Source organism: Callithrix jacchus, chromosome 3 (assembly GCF_049354715.1).
Source record: "Callithrix jacchus isolate 240 chromosome 3, calJac240_pri, whole genome shotgun sequence".
NCBI classification, from domain to species: domain Eukaryota; kingdom Metazoa; phylum Chordata; class Mammalia; order Primates; family Cebidae; genus Callithrix; species Callithrix jacchus.
The window spans coordinates 115,357,383-115,374,805 of NC_133504.1; the positions used below are offsets into that span (position 1 = coordinate 115,357,383).

General features: G+C 41.5%; 1 protein-coding gene across 5 annotated transcripts in view; it reads right to left on the reverse strand.

Annotated features, from left to right (window-relative positions):
* Window positions 1-584: 584 nt before the first annotated feature.
* The window catches only part of ENOPH1 (enolase-phosphatase 1), a 43,342-nt gene continuing 26,503 nt past the window's right edge, over window positions 585-17,423 (reverse strand). For 3 of the 5 annotated variants that reach the window (XM_017970465.4, XM_078366976.1, XM_008993090.5), the window contains 3 exons: window positions 16,807-16,939; window positions 13,719-13,842; window positions 1,508-1,697 (listed from right to left, as the gene is read on the reverse strand). In XM_017970465.4, the coding sequence (XP_017825954.2) occupies window positions 1,558-1,697; window positions 13,719-13,842; window positions 16,807-16,939 (397 nt within the window). In that variant the 3' untranslated portion in view covers window positions 1,508-1,557. Of the gene's footprint in view, window positions 1,698-13,718; window positions 13,843-16,806; window positions 16,940-17,423 lie in introns of all 5 variants that reach the window. The other 2 variants (XM_078366975.1, XM_002745667.5) reach the window with 1 other exon arrangement.

Sequence of the window (17,423 nt, forward strand, 5' to 3'; positions counted from 1 at the left end):
ACCCCATTCTGTTGTCCGCCTATGAGCTTTCCCAAAAATGTATTAAAGTTCATCCTTTTATTATCATTTGTGGTTTTATCATTTACAAATCATTCCCATTTCTAAGATTTACCTAAACTCATTTCCTTTTTTACTCATATATTTTCATAGTCCTTAGATTTCTTAATTAGCTACTAGATCAAAATTATCAACATAAAATCTTTTATATCCCCTGTCCTCTCATAGTTCTGAGACTTCTTTTTCCTTATTCAAAGCATTTCTGAAATTACTCCTCCAAGATTCATTAGTTTTTCTTGATTAGTTAGGAGAATAACTCCCTCCTTCACTACCTTACAGACCTCAAACTTAAGATTCTCAAAAATGTAACGATCTCATTCATATCCTGAATGCTTACTATCCAAATGGAATAGTAACCTTATATGTATACATTACTCAAATGATAACCAATGAATTGCCACTGGCATGCCATTAAACACACACGTCATATATAATTAAGGCAAAAGCTAAATGTCTCTGTTTTTCAGTTTCTCTTTTGTTATGGTTTCTCTTTTGCATGTGGCTAGAGTTCAAGAACTATATAAAACTGAGTGAAGAAAATGCTTTTATTAATTACAACATGAAATTAACAAGACATTCTATTAGAATTAAACCAGGATAAATACTGCTGTTATAAAATTTACATTTTTCACATCCATTCCAGAGGAAAATCTTACATATTAGGGCTCATCTTATATCTTACGAAATGATTTCAGTAAAACTTTTTAAATAGTAAATAGCAATTAACATATCCTCAAACTTTGCTAAATAGTTAGAAAGGCAACTATACAATCTATAATGTAACACCTGGCGGGATGAGAACTGTTCTGCTGAACATTATGAACCGCATCTCTGTCTTAGCTGTTACATCAGTGCACCTTTTTCACTGGTAAGGCAGCTGCTTGCTGTGGGTGTCACGGTGATTACCCAAGCTTCTTAAGTAAAACACACTTGTTTGACCAAGACTCAAGTAAGTTTTCTTTCCCGATTTTGCTCTTTTGGAGTAGAAACACTTTTATCTTTGATAGATATAAGGAGGAAAATATGAAATACAGCTGCTATAATCTTCTAAACACAAACAGGGGCAATTAATTATTATTAGAAATAAGTCTTTGAAATATTTCCTTCTTAAAATAGGGCTTCTGAATAATTTCTGAAAACTAGCTTTCCATTTTAGTACACGACTTGATAAACATAGCACATTAGATAGGTATTTAGCAGTTTCTTCTATCAACTACACTTTGCCCTCAGTAAGGGTTAGAGTATGATTTCAAACAATTTCTACACATAAAGCATCTTTATGTAAGTTTTGTGTTCACTGAACTGAGACTTCTTTCACTTACGTACCTGTGGAAGTTAATTTGAGCATACACATATATATATACTTGCATACATATGTGTATATATATATATATATATATATTTTTTTTTTTTAAGTAAGTTACTTTTACCATTAGAATAAACCTAGCCACTATAGGGACAACTCTGTGGGGAAGTGTGGTCTGCCTTGGCAACCCTCCTCTAGGTTGAGGAAGGCAGGTATAGTTCGCTGAAGGATGTGATGAGGCTGTAGTAAGTCTTCTCATCATCTGTCAGTCCTGCGTTGCCCGGTCTCACCACCACAGCTACGTGCACATCCGCTTCCTCGGCAGCACTGGCCTCTGTGAAAATCAAAGGATGTGTGCGTCAGAAACACTAAAAAATGATGTCTGAGATTTGCATCAAAGTCAGCAGGGGGATGTGGGGTTGGAAGAAATGAATTTGGACCCGACTTGATAACTGTTGAAACTAGAAGATGGCACCCTGGGGTTGACTAGATTATTATTTTTTATATGTTTTAATTTTTCCATAAAAATTTTAAAAAATAGGGGTCCAAAGTGGCTCCCGCCGGAGGTCATGGCGCTCGCGAAGGCGAGGTCATCAGTTCAAGGCTAACCTCATAAGCTCAAACTGATTGGCAAAAAAAAAAAAAAAAAAAAAATTTTAAAAAATAAATAACGGTACTTGGCAGAAGAAAACAGCAGTGTAGCCTGCACTTCTGAGCTTTATTAAGTACTTGTGAATGCAGAACGATGGAGCCATGTTCTGTCCTACAAATTCCCTCTACTTCCTCCCATCAGCCCTACCGAGAACTGAGCTGCTTCCCAAAGGGCAGGCTGGTGGTAATACCAGTTAAGACAATATGGAGCTGGGCATGGTGGCTCACACTAAAATCTCAGCACTTTGGGAGGCTGAGGCAGGTGGATCTGGGAGTTCACTTGAACTCCAGGCTGAGTCCAGAAGTTTGAGACCAGCCTGGGCAACACAGCAAAACTCTATCTCTACAAAAAATACAAAAATTAGCTGGGCGTGGTGGTGTGTGTCTATAGTCCCTGCTACTCAGGAGTGCTTAGGTGGGAGGATTGCTTGAGCCCAGGAGGTCAAGGCTGCAGTGAGCCGAGATCGCGCAACTGCACTCCAGCCTAGGTGACAGAGTGAGACACTGTATCGAAAAAGAAAAAGAAAAAGAAGATAAAGGACAAAAGGAATCCCATGGTCTAATCAGCCCAAATATTGGGCTTACCTAGAATGAAACAGGTAAGAAATCTGAAATACATCCTGTGGAATTTAGGTTTGGTATAAAAGTAATCCCCAGTAGTTTCTCAACCTTTGGAAAAGAGTCACAGCACCTAAATAGATTAACTGAAGGGCAGTAATGCTGAGAGAGTTAAGTTCCCAGGAGACACACTGGGGTTGAACTATTTCTTCCACCCACCCATCTCCTCAAGTGCCTATTTTCTGTTCTGTCTGTGAAAGAGCCTGTCACCTTCCCAGAACCAACAGTACTCACGACTCTTCCCTCTGTGTGGGATTGCCTTCTTCAGATCACCTCTGCGGATGCCACTGGAGAAAGGCAGCTACCTTCCACTCACGCCTACTTCCTAGCCTGACTGCCCTGAGCAAAGTTTTCATTGTGACTGGCAACCCAGGAATTTGACTAAGTTGAGCCATCACAATCCACATAGGACTTGACACTGTAAGTGGCCGTTCCTATTCAGGCTTTTTATCTAATTCACCGCAGGGCAAGTTTTGTCCCTAAGCATCAATCTGCTCTATTGGCATAATACTGAGACACTTCAATATTTATTGACTGAAACCCCTGGATCCTTTTCTTTTCCTTTCTTCCAAGGGGAAAAGGTCAGCTCTCTTTCATACTTGGGTATTATTTTGGGATTTTATTTTATTTTTTGAGACAGGGTCTCTCTGTCACTCAGGCTGGAGTACAATGGCATGATCTCAGCTCCCCACAACCTCTGCCTCCCCAGCTCAAGCAATTCTCCTGCATCAGCCCCCTGAGAGTAGCTAGGACTACAGGCATGCACCACTACTGCCTGGCTAATTTTCATATTTTTAGTAGACACAGGGTTTCACCATGTTGGCCAGGCTGGTCTTGAACTCCTGACCTCAAATGATCCACCTGCCTTGGCCTCCCAAAGTGCTTGGATTACAGGTGTGAGCCACTGTGCCTGGCCAGTATTTGGGATATTAACTTAGTTTTTCATTTTGCCTCATCAGTGGAAGTCTGGGCACATGGTACCAAAACAGGACCAGAGAGAGAGAAAAGAGCAAGCAGGCAGGTAGCTCCCTGCCTCATCCCAGCTGCCCATGACCCACGTTCTTGCCCCACTGCCTAAGCATGTGTGGGGCCAGCAGAAGATGAAGGGCATGAATAAAACTGCCTTACGGAGAATCAAAAGGAGCCAATTTCATTTTGAAGCCAATTTAGGGATTATTTCTATTCTCCAAAATCAGGAGTAATTTCTACAACTGCAACTGAGAAAAAGGCTTAAGTGAAAAGATAAAGATTCAAAATTATAGATGTACTATGTGAAGCCAAATACAAAAACTAAGTGGCTAAAGACATGAATATGAAGAAACTAAGTGGTCGTAGGGCAGGGGCTGTAGTTCTTAACGTGGAGACAGAGCAAAGGTCAGGCATCACAAATTGAACTGTGCATTTAATCCCAGAACTGGCTGGCTTTGAGCGGAGCACTAGCCACAAAGCAGACCCTTAATTCTAAGACTGTAGAAATTTACCATCCAAAGTTTGAGGGAAATTAAATATAAGGCAAACTACAGACTTTCATCTGCAACCACCTGAATGATTAAAGAAAAACAATTCACGGATTAAGCCAGCTAAACTCACCAGAACAAGGCCTATCTCCTTTCCGTAAGAACTGAAACATAGTAAAAGGTTTTGAAATTATCATTCTTCACAGAAAATCATGACATATATCTACCCTTCATTGACAGTAAAATAAACTCCCCACCCTACCACTCTAAGCCCTCCAAAATCACTTAAGGGTATACTGAAGCTTCAAATCAGGAAAATGCTTCTATACAGAAAAATGACAGGCAAACATTGACAGTAAGTTCAAAGTAGAGGCCAGGTGAAATGGTTGTTGCTGATGCTAATGCTCCTTGACAGTACATTTCACATGACCTGGCTCCTACTTGTTACACAGTGAACCTTGAAGCACTGTATCTGTGCAACTGTCGGTCTTTCTTCCAGTACAATCAGATATGTAAACATAAAGCTTTCTAGAAAGTAGAAAAAAAATGAGCTCACAGTTTGTAGAAATGCTTGGACACAAGCATAATCAAAAACAAAATCTGCTAAGTTTTCAAATTTCGTCAATTAATATCTAAAACTCCAGGTCAGGCGCGGTGGCTCACACCTGTAATCCCAGCACTTTGAGAGGCCAAGGTGGGCAGATCATCTGAGGTCAGGAGTTTGAGACCAGCCTGGCCAACATGGCGAAACCTCGTCTCTACTAAAAATATAAAGATGAGTCAGCTGTGGTGGTATGTGCCTGTAATCCCAGCTACTTGGGAGGCTGAGGCAGGAGAATTGCTTGAATCCAGGAAGCAGAGGTCGTAGTGAGCTGAGCATGCCACTGCACTCCAGCCTAGGTGACAGAGCAAGAATCTGTCTCAAAAAATAAAAATAAAAATAAAAAAATTCCAGTCTAGATTAACCAAGGGCTGAAAATTTTAAAAGATATTAATAATTACTAAATGTCTATTGTATGTCAGGTAAAATTAAGCCTATTCTACCTCTATTTCTTAGGAAAAAGTTATTAAAACTTTTTAGGTATTAGATGACCTATGCTGATTAACTTTTTAAAGCAGCTTAGCAAATTAGTATCTGCTTACATACCTACCACTCTTGCCTATCTCAATAAAGCAAAAGCTCAAGGGTCAGCAGAAGAGAAAGAACAGCTCAAACACACAGTCTTTTATAGGCACCTGATAAGGTACCTTTACCAGAAGCCTGGATTTTCCTTTGGGCCCTATCTCTGAAAATCTCAGGAGTAACTTTAGTTCTATAACAGATAGGCAGGGCTGGAGAGAGGACTCTTTCCTACAGACTGCTGAGGCTGCCACCAAGAGGCCCAGGAGTCAGGTGGAGCTGACTAAGCAAAGGAGCATCTGTCCCCTCTGCCCCTTTTCCTTAATCCCCTTCCCCAACCTGCTGTCACAGACACAGTTTGTCAAGAGCATCTGCACAGTACACAAAGCCCTGTTCAAGAGGTAAACAGAAGATATGAATGCAATCCCAGAGAAACTTGCAATCCAAGGCAGAATGGAAAAAACACAAGTATGTAGAATTGCCCTCAAATACAAGCAAAATTATAAACACACTAAAAGCAGGCTCAGTGGGTGATGCACAAACTCTATGCAGCCAGGGGAAGGCCTTACCAACCAGGGGCTTTTCAGTAAGAACTGCAGAGGCCACCTTCCTCCAGCACCCTTTACCTTTCACCTGCTTCCTCTTTCCTCATTCACTACTTTCTCCTTCTGTAATTCTCTAGAGGACACACATTCTTAGGCAGATGCTGGAGTATGTGTTTTCCATTTGATCAAAACTACTCTTGAAGGCCAGGCACGGTGGCTCACACCTGTGATCCTAGCACTTTGGGAAGCGGAGGCAGGCAGATCACTTGAGGTTAGGAGTTCAAGACCAGCCTGGCCAACATGGCAAAACCCCATCTCTAACAAAAAATAAAAACAAAAGGAGCCAGGGGTGGTGGTGCACACCTGTAATTGCTTGAACCCGGGAGGCAGAGGCTACAGTGAGCTGACATCGTCCCACTGTACTCCAGCCTGGGCGACAGAGCAAAAGCCTGTCTACAAAAAACAAACAAAAAAACCTACTCTTGGGGAGGACTCAAGATGGCGCTGTGAGAACAACCCAGGATTGGAGCTCTTCTAGTTGAATCTGCAAACGGTGAGTCAGAGCGGATTTCCAGACTGATCTTTGTTGCCCACAGAACGGGGAAACTCCCAAGTATAAAAAAGACACGGGACGCCAGGCAGTAGGTCTGCCTGGCGAAGCCGGCAGCCAGGGCGGCGGCGGCCGACCCTACCCAGCAATCCCCACAGGGCGCGCTTGTCCGGGTGCCCTGTTGAACCGGCAACCTGAGACTTGAGAGGGCTGGACTTGAGACTGAACGAGACTTGGACAATAGGCCAGCCCAGGGGATTGCAGGGATTGGGATACCCAGTGGGACAAACAAAACCGCGATTTCAAACTATCCCGAGCAGACGGTCCGAGACGCTCTGTGGGGGAGGGGCGTCCACCACTACCGAGGCAACCCGCCCCAACTGAGATACACGCCCACTGCTGACGCAGCCAGCCGTTGCCGAGGCAACCCGCCCCAACTGAGATACACGCCCACTGCTGACACAGCCAGCCGTTGCCGAGGCAACCCGTCCCTACTGAGATACACGCCCACTGCTGACGCAGCCTGCTGTTGCTGAGGCAACACGCTACAACGAAGAGACTCCGCCGCAGGGCATGGCAGAGACCACAGCAGAGCCGGCAGGAACAGCGCGAATCACACAACAGCAGGGCGGAGCCTCGGCAGCCAAACAGTGGCTAGTCTGCCTTTGAGCTGGGCAGGACACCTGATCGGACATCCAAAAATAAAGCCCAAACCCCTCAACACAGAGCATTTGAGAAAAAAAAAGGGTTGTTTAATGAGCTGTGTTGCAGCAGAATCAAACATAGCAGCCTAACAGCCCTGAATGAACAACAGAGTGCACAGCTCAGCAATTAAACCCCTATAAAGTACAAACTGTCTCCTCAAGCAGCTCCCTGACCCCTCTATATCCAAAAGACTGTCATTAGGCAGGCATCATCCTGGGACAAAGAGAGCAGAAAAAGAAACTGGTAGCATCCCTCGCTGTGCCACGGCTGCTAGAGGTGCACCCCAGACAAGCAGGGTCTGGAGCGGACCTCAGCAGTCGTACAGCGAAGGGGCTAGACTGGTAGAAGGAAAACCAAGCAAAAGAAATACTTCATCATCAACATTCTGGGTGTCCACTCAGAGACCCAAACGAAAAGTCAGCAACTACGCAGACGACCAGCGGACAAATCCACAAAGATGGGAAGAAACCAGCGCAAAAAGGAGGAAAACACCCGAAACGAGAACACCTCGCCTCCTAGAAAGGACCAAAACTCCTCACCAGCAAGGGAGCAAAGCTGGACGGAGAATGACTGTGACGAAATGACGGAATTAGACTTCAGAAGATGGATAATGAGAAACTTTTGTGAGCTAAAAGATCATGTATTAAATCAATGCAAAGAAACTAAGAACCTTGAAAAAAGATTTGAAAAAAGATTCGAGGAAATGATAACAAGAATGGATACCTTAGAGAGGAATATGAATGAATTAAAGGAGCTGAAAAACACAATACGAGAACTTCGCGAAGCAAACACAAGTTTCAATAGCCGAATTGACCAAGCAGAAGAAAGAATATCTGAAGTCGAAGACCAACTCAATGAAATAAAACGAGAAACCAAGATCAGAGAAAAAAGTGCAAAAAGGAATGAACAAAGTCTCCAAGAAATGTGGGACTATGTGAAAAGACCTAACCTACGTTTGATAGGTGTACCAGAAGGGGACGAAGAGAATGAATCTAAGCTGGAAAATACTCTTCAGGACATCATCCAGGAAAATTTCCCCCACCTAGCAAGACAAGCCAACACTCAATTGCAGGAAATACAGAGAACACCACAAAGATATTCCACAAGAAGAGCAACCCCAAGGCACATAATCGTCAGATTCAACAGGGTTGAAATAAAGGAGAGAATACTAAGGGCAGCCAGAGAGAAAGGTCGGGTCACCCACAAAGGGAAGCCCATCAGACTCACAGCAGATCTCTCGGCAGAAACACTACAAGCCAGAAGAGAGTGGGGGCCAATATTCAACATTCTTAAAGAAAAGAACTTTCAACCCAGAATTTCATATCCAGCCAAACTGAGCTTCAGAAGTGAAGGAAGAATAAAATCCTTTGTGAACAGGCAAGTACTCAGAGATTTTGTCACCACCAGGCCTGCTTTACAAGAGCTCCTAAAAGAGGCACTACACATAGAAAGGATCAATCAGTACCAGCCATTCCAAAATCACACTGAATGCTAAAGAGCTTCAACATAATGAAGAATCTACAACAACTAACAGGCAAAACAGCCACTTAGCATCAAAATGGCAGTATCAAATTCACACATAACAATATTAACCCTAAATGTAAATGGACTAAATGCACCAATCAAAAGACACAGACTGGCAAATTGGATAAAAATCCAAAACCCATCAGTGTGCTGTATCCAGGAAACCCATCTCACATGCAAGGATACACAAAGGCTCAAAATAAAGGGATGGAGGAAGATTTACCAAGCTAATGGAAAGCAAAAAAAAGCAGGAGTTGCAATTCTCATCTGTGATAAAATAGACTTTAAAGCAACAAAGATCAAAAGAGACAAAGAAGGCCATTACATAATGGTAAAAGGATCGATACAACAAGAAGAGCTAACGATCCTAAACATATATGGACCCAACACAGGAGCACCCAGATACATAAGGCAAGTTCTTAATGACTTACAAAAGGACTTAGACTCCCACACAATAATAGTGGGAGACTTTAACACTCCACTGTCAATACTAGACAGATCAACCAGACAGAAAATCAACAAGGATATCCAGGGCTTGAACTCAGACCTGGAGCAAGCAAACCTGGTGGACATTTACAGAACTCTCCACCCCAAATCCACAGAATACACATTCTTCTCAGCACCACATCACACCTACTCTAAAATTGACCACATAATTGGAAGTAAAGCACTGCTCAACAAATGCAAAACAACTGAAATCATAACAAACAGCCTCTCAGACCATAGTGCAATCAAGTTAGAACTCAGAATTCAGAAACCGACCCAGAACCGCACAGCTTCATGGAAACTGAACAACTGGCTCTTGAATGTTGACTGGGTAAACAACGAAATGAAGGCAGAAATAAAGAAGTTCTTCGAAACCAATGAGAACGAAGACACAACGTGCCAGAACCTCTGGGACACATTTAAAGCAGTCTCTAGAGGAAAGTATATAGCAATAAGTGCCCATATGAGGAGAATGGAGAGATCCAAAATTGACACCCTATCATCAAAATTGAAAGAGCTAGAGGAACAAGATCAAAAAAACTCAAAACCCAGCAGAAGACAAGAAATTACTAAGATCAGAGCTGAGCTGAAGGAGATTGAGACACGAAAAACCCTTCAAAAAATCAATAAATCCAAGAGCTGGTTTTTTGAAAAGATCAACAAAATAGACAGACCCCTAGCCAGATTGATTAAAAAAAAAGAGAGAGAACAACCAAATAGATGCAATAAAAAATGATAAAGGGGAAATCACCACAGATTCCACAGAAATTCAAACCATCATCAGAGAATATTACAAACAACTATATGCGCATAAACTAGTAAACCTGGAAGAAATGGATAAATTCCTGGACTCCTGTGTCCTCCCAAGCCTAAACCAGGAGGAAGCTGAAACTATGAATAGACCAATAACAAGGTCTGAAGTCGAGGCAGCAATTAAGAGCCTACCTCACAAAAAAAGCTCAGGTCCAGACGGGTTCACAGCCGAATTCTACCAGACACACAAGGAGGAGCTGGTACCATTCCTTCTAAAACTATTTCAAACAATCCAAAAAGAGGGAATACTTCCCAAATCATTTTATGAGACCAACATCATCCTGATACCAAAACCCGGCAGAGACCCAATGAGAAAAGAAAACTTCAGGCCAATATCCATGATGAACATAGATGCAAAAATCTTCAATAAAATATTGGCAAGCCGATTGCAACAGCAAATCAAAAAACTTATTCATCATGATCAAGTAGGATTCATCCCAGGGATGCAAGGCTGGTTCAACATACGCAAGTCTATCAACGTAATTCACCACATAAACAGAACCAAAAACAAAAACCACATGATTATCTCAATTGATGCAGAGAAGGCATTTGACAAAATTCAACAGCCCTTTATGCTAAAAACCCTCAATAAACTCGGTATCGATGGAACGTATCTCAAAGTAATAAAAGCTATTTATGACAAACCAACAGCCAATATCATACTGAATGGGCAAAAACTGAAAGCATTCCCTTTGAAATCTGGTACTAGACAAGGATGCCCTCTCTCACCACTCCTATTCAATATAGTACTGGAAGTTCTAGCCAGAGCAATCAGGCAAGAAAAAGAAATAAAGGGTATTCAAATAGGAAAGGTGGAAGCCAAATTGTCTCTATTTGCAGACGACATGATAGTATACCTACAAGACCCCATCGCCTCAGCCCAAAAACTCCTGAAACTGATAAACAACTTCAGCAAAGTCTCAGGATATAAAATCAATGTGCAAAAATCACAAGCATTCGTCTACACCAATAACAGACTTAAAGAAAGCCAAATCAAGAGCGAACTGCCATTCGCAATTGCTACAAAAAGAATAAAATACCTTGGAATACAACTCACAAGGAACGTAAGGGACCTCTTCAAGGAGAACTACAAACCACTGCTCAACGAAATCAGAGAGGACACAAACAGATGGAGAAACATTCCATGTTCATGGTTAGGAAGAATTAATATCGTGAAAATGGCTATACTGCCCAAAGTAATTTACAGAATCAACGCTATCCCCATCAAGCTACCATTGACTTTCTTCACAGAACTGGAAAAAACCACCATGAACTTCATATGGAACCAAAAGAGAGCCCGCATAGCCAAGTCAATTCTAAGCAAAAAGAACACAGCGGGGGGCATCACACTACCGGATTTCAAACTATACTACAAGGCTACAGTAATCAAAACAGCATGGTACTGGTACCAAAACAGAGATATAGACCAATGGAACAAAACAGAGGCACCGGAGGCAACACAACATACATACAACTATACAATCTTTGATAAACCTGACAAAAACAAGCAATGGGGCAAGGATTCCATGTTTAACAAATGGTGTTGGGAAAACTGGCTAGCCATGTGCAGAAAGCAGAAACTGGACCCCTTCCTGACACCTTACACTAAAATTAACTCCAGATGGATTAAAGACTTAAACATAAGACCTGGCACCATAAAAACCCTAGAAGGAAATCTAGGCAAAACTATCCAGGACATAGGAGTAGGCAAGGACTTCATGAACAAAACACCAAGAGCATTGGCAACAAAAGCCAAAATAGACAAATGGGACCTAATGAAACTCCACAGCTTCTGCACGGCAAAAGAAACAGTCACTAGAGTGGATCGGCAACCAACAGAATGGGAAAAAATTTTCGCAGTCTACCCATCTGACAAAGGGCTGATATCCAGAATTTACAAACAACTCAAGCAGATTTACAGGAAAAAAACAAACAAGCCCATTCAAAAGTGGGCAAAGGATATGAACAGATACTTTTCGAAAGAAGACATATATGAGGCCAACAATCATATGAAAAAATGCTCATCGTCACTGGTCATCAGAGAGATGCAAATCAAAACCACATTGAGATACCATCTCACGCCAGTTAGAATGGCGATCATTAAAAAATCTGGAGACAACAGATGCTGGAGAGGATGTGGAGAAAAAGGAACACTTTTACACTGTTGGTGGGAGTGTAAATTAGTTCAACCATTGTGGAAGACAGTGTGGCGATTCCTCAAGGCCTTAGAAACAGAAATTCCATTTGACCCAGCAATCCCATTACTGGGTATATATCCAAAAGACTATAAATCGTTCTACTATAAGGACACATGTACACGAATGTTCATTGCAGCACTGTTTACAATAGCAAAGACCTGGAATCAACCCAAATGCCCATTGATAATAGACTGGATTGGAAAAATGTGGCACATATACACCATGGAATATTATGCAGCAATCAGAAATGATGAGTTCGTGTTGTTTGTAGGGACATGGATGAATCTGGAGAACATCATCCTCAGCAAACTGACACAAGAACAGAAAATGAAACACCGCATATTCTCACTCATAGGTGGGTGATGAAAAATGAGAACACATGGACACAGAAAGGGGAGTACTAAACACTGGGGTCTATTGGGGGGAAAAGGGGAGGGCCAGTGGGAGGGGGAGGTGGGGAGGGATAGCCTGGGGAGAAATGCCAAATGTGGGTGAAGGGGAGAAGAAAAGCAAAGCACACTGCCATGTGTGTACCTACGCAACTGTCTCGCATGCTCTGCTCATGTACCCCAAAACCTATAATCAAATAAAAAATTAAAAAAAAAAAAACCTACTCTTGAAATAATTTATATTACCAATAAAGTACGGTATACACTGTTTTGTGAAATCAACCCATAAAGCTATATATATGATACTGTACTGTAAATAGTAAAGAGAGTCATGCTGAGTACAAAATATGTATGTCTCTAAAGTGAATCATGTACAACCAAGCCGAAGATTCACAACCTCAGAGGTTCCTGGGGGAATGAAGACCACTGGAGGGGAGGCAGGGGTGAGTCAACTACTCATCATGGGGAAGTGCATCAATTGGAACGATGGCCAAAACTGCTTAAACTAATTACAGTTCTCTTCCTCTCTCTCTCTTTTGGCTGTGTATATATAACTGACCTCACTACTGTTAGCTGCATTTAATGCAGATCTACAGTGACTCTACTGTCAACTAACCACCCCTTATCCTCATACCCCTGCCTGCATGCTCCTTCCCATGATGACACCTTTAAGTCTTCCTTTGTTAATTTCCTGTGTCATAGTGTGTATGTGTGTGTATATAGCGACAGGTGGGAAATCATGGATAAGGAACTAAATGACAAGGGTTAGTCTTTTCAATGCTACTTCCCCATACACAACTCCCAGAGTGGGAGGTGGGCCAGTTGGTTTATTCTTTTTTAAGACAGTCTTGTGCTGTCATCCAGGCTGGAGTGCAATGGTGCAAACACAGCTCACTGCAGCCTTGACTTCCCAGACTCAACTGATCCTCCTGCCTCAGCCTCTCAAGCAGCCAGGACCACAGGAGTGAGCCACCTCACCCAGTTAACTTTTTGAATTTTTTGTAGAGACAGTGGTCTTACATTGTTGCCCAGGTTAGTCTCAAGCTCCTGGGTTCAAGCAATCCTCCTGCCTGAGCCCACGAAAGCACTAGGATTACAGGCATGAGCCACCATGCCTGGCTTCACTGTTTTTTTTTTTTTAATTCAAACACAAACTTGAACCAGAAACTGTTTCTTTATGTAAAATTATTATATTTTTCAAGGATCCCCACATAAACTTTCTTTAAAGAGGCAATGTGTTTGTAGTGGCAGGTTCAGTTCATATCCTGGAATATATAATGTTAGAAATCTATTACTCACCTCGAGTAACATCTGTCAGAAACAAAATGTTGTTGGTTGAGCACCCAATGCTGTCTGCAATCTTTCTATAACTTTCACTCTCCACTTTGCGTCCAATCTTGGTATCAAAGTGACCATCGACAAGCTGAACAAAGAGAAGGGGAAAGACTGGCAATAAAAATACTCTTGCAGTGCCCCTCATGCATTTTCTCTGAATACACAATAATCACAGTGACTTCATTTGCTCAGTGTTTACTGAAAATCTACTTAATAGGGAACTTTATGAAGGCTACAAAAAGTGAAAATAAAGATTTTATAGCAACAAACATTTGGAAAAAGAAAACTACCAGCTCAATATACATAAGATCATTTTATAAGCTACCTGGTTTTCACTAGCATTCATTTTACATCTGAAACAATTTAAAATAAACATGCCCTACATCCTACCCTTAAAACATGATTTGTACTCGAACTACTTATTGGATTGAATTTTACTCCTGATGAAAGATTCTGAACACTGCCCTTTAATCTTATGACGAAAAAATTTCTCTAACCTCCTTCAGGAGTAAGCTACTATTTTACTTACAAGAAATTTTCATTTTCTAATTAAACCATTTGAAATTCTATCCAAGGGCTCGTCTACATCTCTGCCTGTAGGGCCCAGCCCTACAGGGTTTTGTGATCCCCTCCCTGCTGGTGCGGAGACCAGAAATTGTAGAAATAAAAGGCGTAAGACATAGAGATCAAGAAAAGAAAGTCTGGGGCCTGGGGGTCCACTGCCACCCAAATTGCAGAGACCAGCAGTGGCCCTGAATTCTGGGATGCTTTTACTTTTATTGAGTTGCAAATTTGGGGAAAGGGTAGATAGGGCATGGTCTTGGTGTTTGGAAACTGGGGGCAGGGTAGATAGGGTGTGGCAGTGATAGGGTTAAGTACATCACGTGTTATTTAGGTAGGGGCTTAGGAATTTTTGACACCCGAAGTGAGGTAAGGAGCATAATGCATCAGCACTTTTTCCATACTTATTAAGAAAGAACTAAAACATTAAGATTTATATTACTACTACTGATTATCTTTTTTAAGAAAAAAGGAACCAGGTGCAGAAGCAGGACATGAGAGTAGACATGGAACGTGACGGCTGATGCATAGCATCACATAGAGACAGTTAAGACCATGGATGTTTGCGGGTCTCTGCCTGACAGCCATCAGGCCTTACCACAAGAGCTTGGAGAAGTGGAGCTTTCTCCTAACTCCTCCTCTGGAGGAGACATCTCAGTCATCTTGGACGTCTCCTTCCCTAGCTGGCTAATCAGCAGGCGCTTTCACAGTGTGGGTGCTGCCGCACAGCTGAGGTGCCCTCCAGTAACCCTTATGTGGGCATGACAGAGGGCCTAGGGCATCTTGCTTTAGCGTCATTCATTTCACAATGTCACCCCAGGTTCACACTTCTGACCTGAGAGGCATTACTAAAAGAATTAAGATTTCCTATGAATAACTAATAACTACTATGGTTATATTTCTAGTCACTTTCTTCTTCATTATTTACATGGAAATAGGCTGAGGCCTTTTGCTCCTGCCTCGGTGCTTATGGGATCTCCCCCCTACATCTGCCCTCTTGGAGACACCTGGAGTCAAATTTGTAACTTGCTAATTTAAGCAACAGTAATTAGGGTCGGTTACTAAGATGTGATCTTTTCACAAACTAAAAACAAGCATAGTAAGCACTCAGAGACAAACTGGGGTTGGCCAATGGGAAGCTAAAAAAAAAAAGACGGAGGCCGGGCACGGTGGCTCAAGCCTGTAATCCCAGCACTTTGGGAGGCCAAGGCAGGTGGATCACGAGGTCAAGAGATCGTGACCATCCTGGTCAACATGGTGAAACCCCATCTCTAATAAAAATACAAAAAATTAGCTGGGCACGGTGGCGCGTGCCTGTAATCCCAGCTACTCAGGAGGCTGAGGCGGGAGAATTGCCCGAACCCAGGAGGCGGACGTTGCGGTGAGCCGAGACCGTGCCATTGCACTCCAGCCTGGGTAACAAGAGCAAAACTCTGTCTCAAAAAAAAAAGACAAAGTAATTTTAAGGTTGCTTTTTTTTTTAAGTTAAGATTGATTTTGCATATTTTCTTTTCCTCTCAGTTTGCCTCAGTGGGTAACTAGAGAGTAAAATTTTTATTAGTGAACTCAGTAGGTGCTTTTGTCTTGTCATGATTTTGAGAAAAGTTGTCTCTGTATTAAAAGAACAGTCACCAAGGATTTAAGGGATTCATTATTTAACATTTGATTTAAAAATAAGAGAGAAAGTAGGAAAATACTAAAATTAGAATACAACAACCACCAAAGCTAAAGTGTTCTTTGCACATGGTAGGGGCTCAATAAATATTTATTTTAAGACTATCTGGCCAAGTTACCTATTGTAAGTAATCTATTGTTAAGTTCAGTCTATATTTAAGTTACCTATTATAAGTTAAAATAAATATTTATTTTAAAAAAGTATCTGGCCAAGTTATCTATTGTAAGTAATCTGTAGGTCCGGTTTATATTCCAAGTTACCTATTGGAAGTCTGGTCTATATTCAGCTAATCAGCACTTCTTTTTAAAACCCTAAATGTAGTCGGCTTCTTTCATTGATCACCCCATCCTCCGGGGGGGCACAGGGATGCCGACACAGAGGCTTTAAGAATTTTCTCACGTCCATGAAATGTAACAGGTGACCTTATCACTAAATTTTAAAATGTGCCTCGTTCTCCTATAATAATGCTGTTTCTTCTGAAAATAAAATCTGTATCTCTTCAAAGAGCCAGAAACAAATGAGTGGACCTTGTCCTCTGCTATATTCAAAAAGTCTTTATATATTTCTCAGGAGTGTGCACAATCCTATTTTGCATCCTAACCGATTTTATCTTTCAAAACACAGCATAAACTTTATATAACAACCTTATATAGAAGAAACTGTAAATGCAGTATAATTAAAAATAATTATTTTATTCTCACCTAATTTTAAACAACCCCCAAAAAAGTATTCCATTAGTTTCCATTAGTTTTCCTTTAACAGTCATTATTTCATGCTTTGATCACATCAAAAAACCAAGTAAACTAAGTAACCTACCTCAAGAATATCCCCCTCTGTAGAATGCCCAAACAATAGTTTCTGTGCCTCCACACTCCCTGAAGAATAGACGTACACTTTCATTCCAGCCTCTCTCCATTTCCTGACTGCTGGAACTACATCTGCAAAGAACCTAGAGGGAAGACACCAAGTTAAAATACAGGAACACCTCATCTAGCCAGATGAAAACCTGTCAAAATAGATGCCATATGATTCTCTATTTGTGCTCAAATGGTACCTGAGAAGCAGCTCCCTGAGACTACAAACTCCTGCAGTTCTAATAAATGTGCTGCTAGAGTCCCAGGCTCACAGCAGATTAGAAGCAACCGTCTATGTGGAAAAAAGGATAGTTTTGAACAGCCACTAGTGACAGTAAAAAGGGATTATAGATAAAAGGATGAAATGGGAAAGTGTTTTTTAAATTCCCAAGGAACAGAAAAAAGCAAACAGCAATAATGCAATATAATCTTTGATGTTCTTCATGACAAGAAAAGGTTAACTCATGTCCACTGTGCTTTAAGAAAGCATGGAAATGCTTTTAAAAAGATCTGCGCCCAAAACAATCAAAACAAAGTCTGAAGGCTCAAAGCTATAAACTTATGATCAGCTAGAAAATG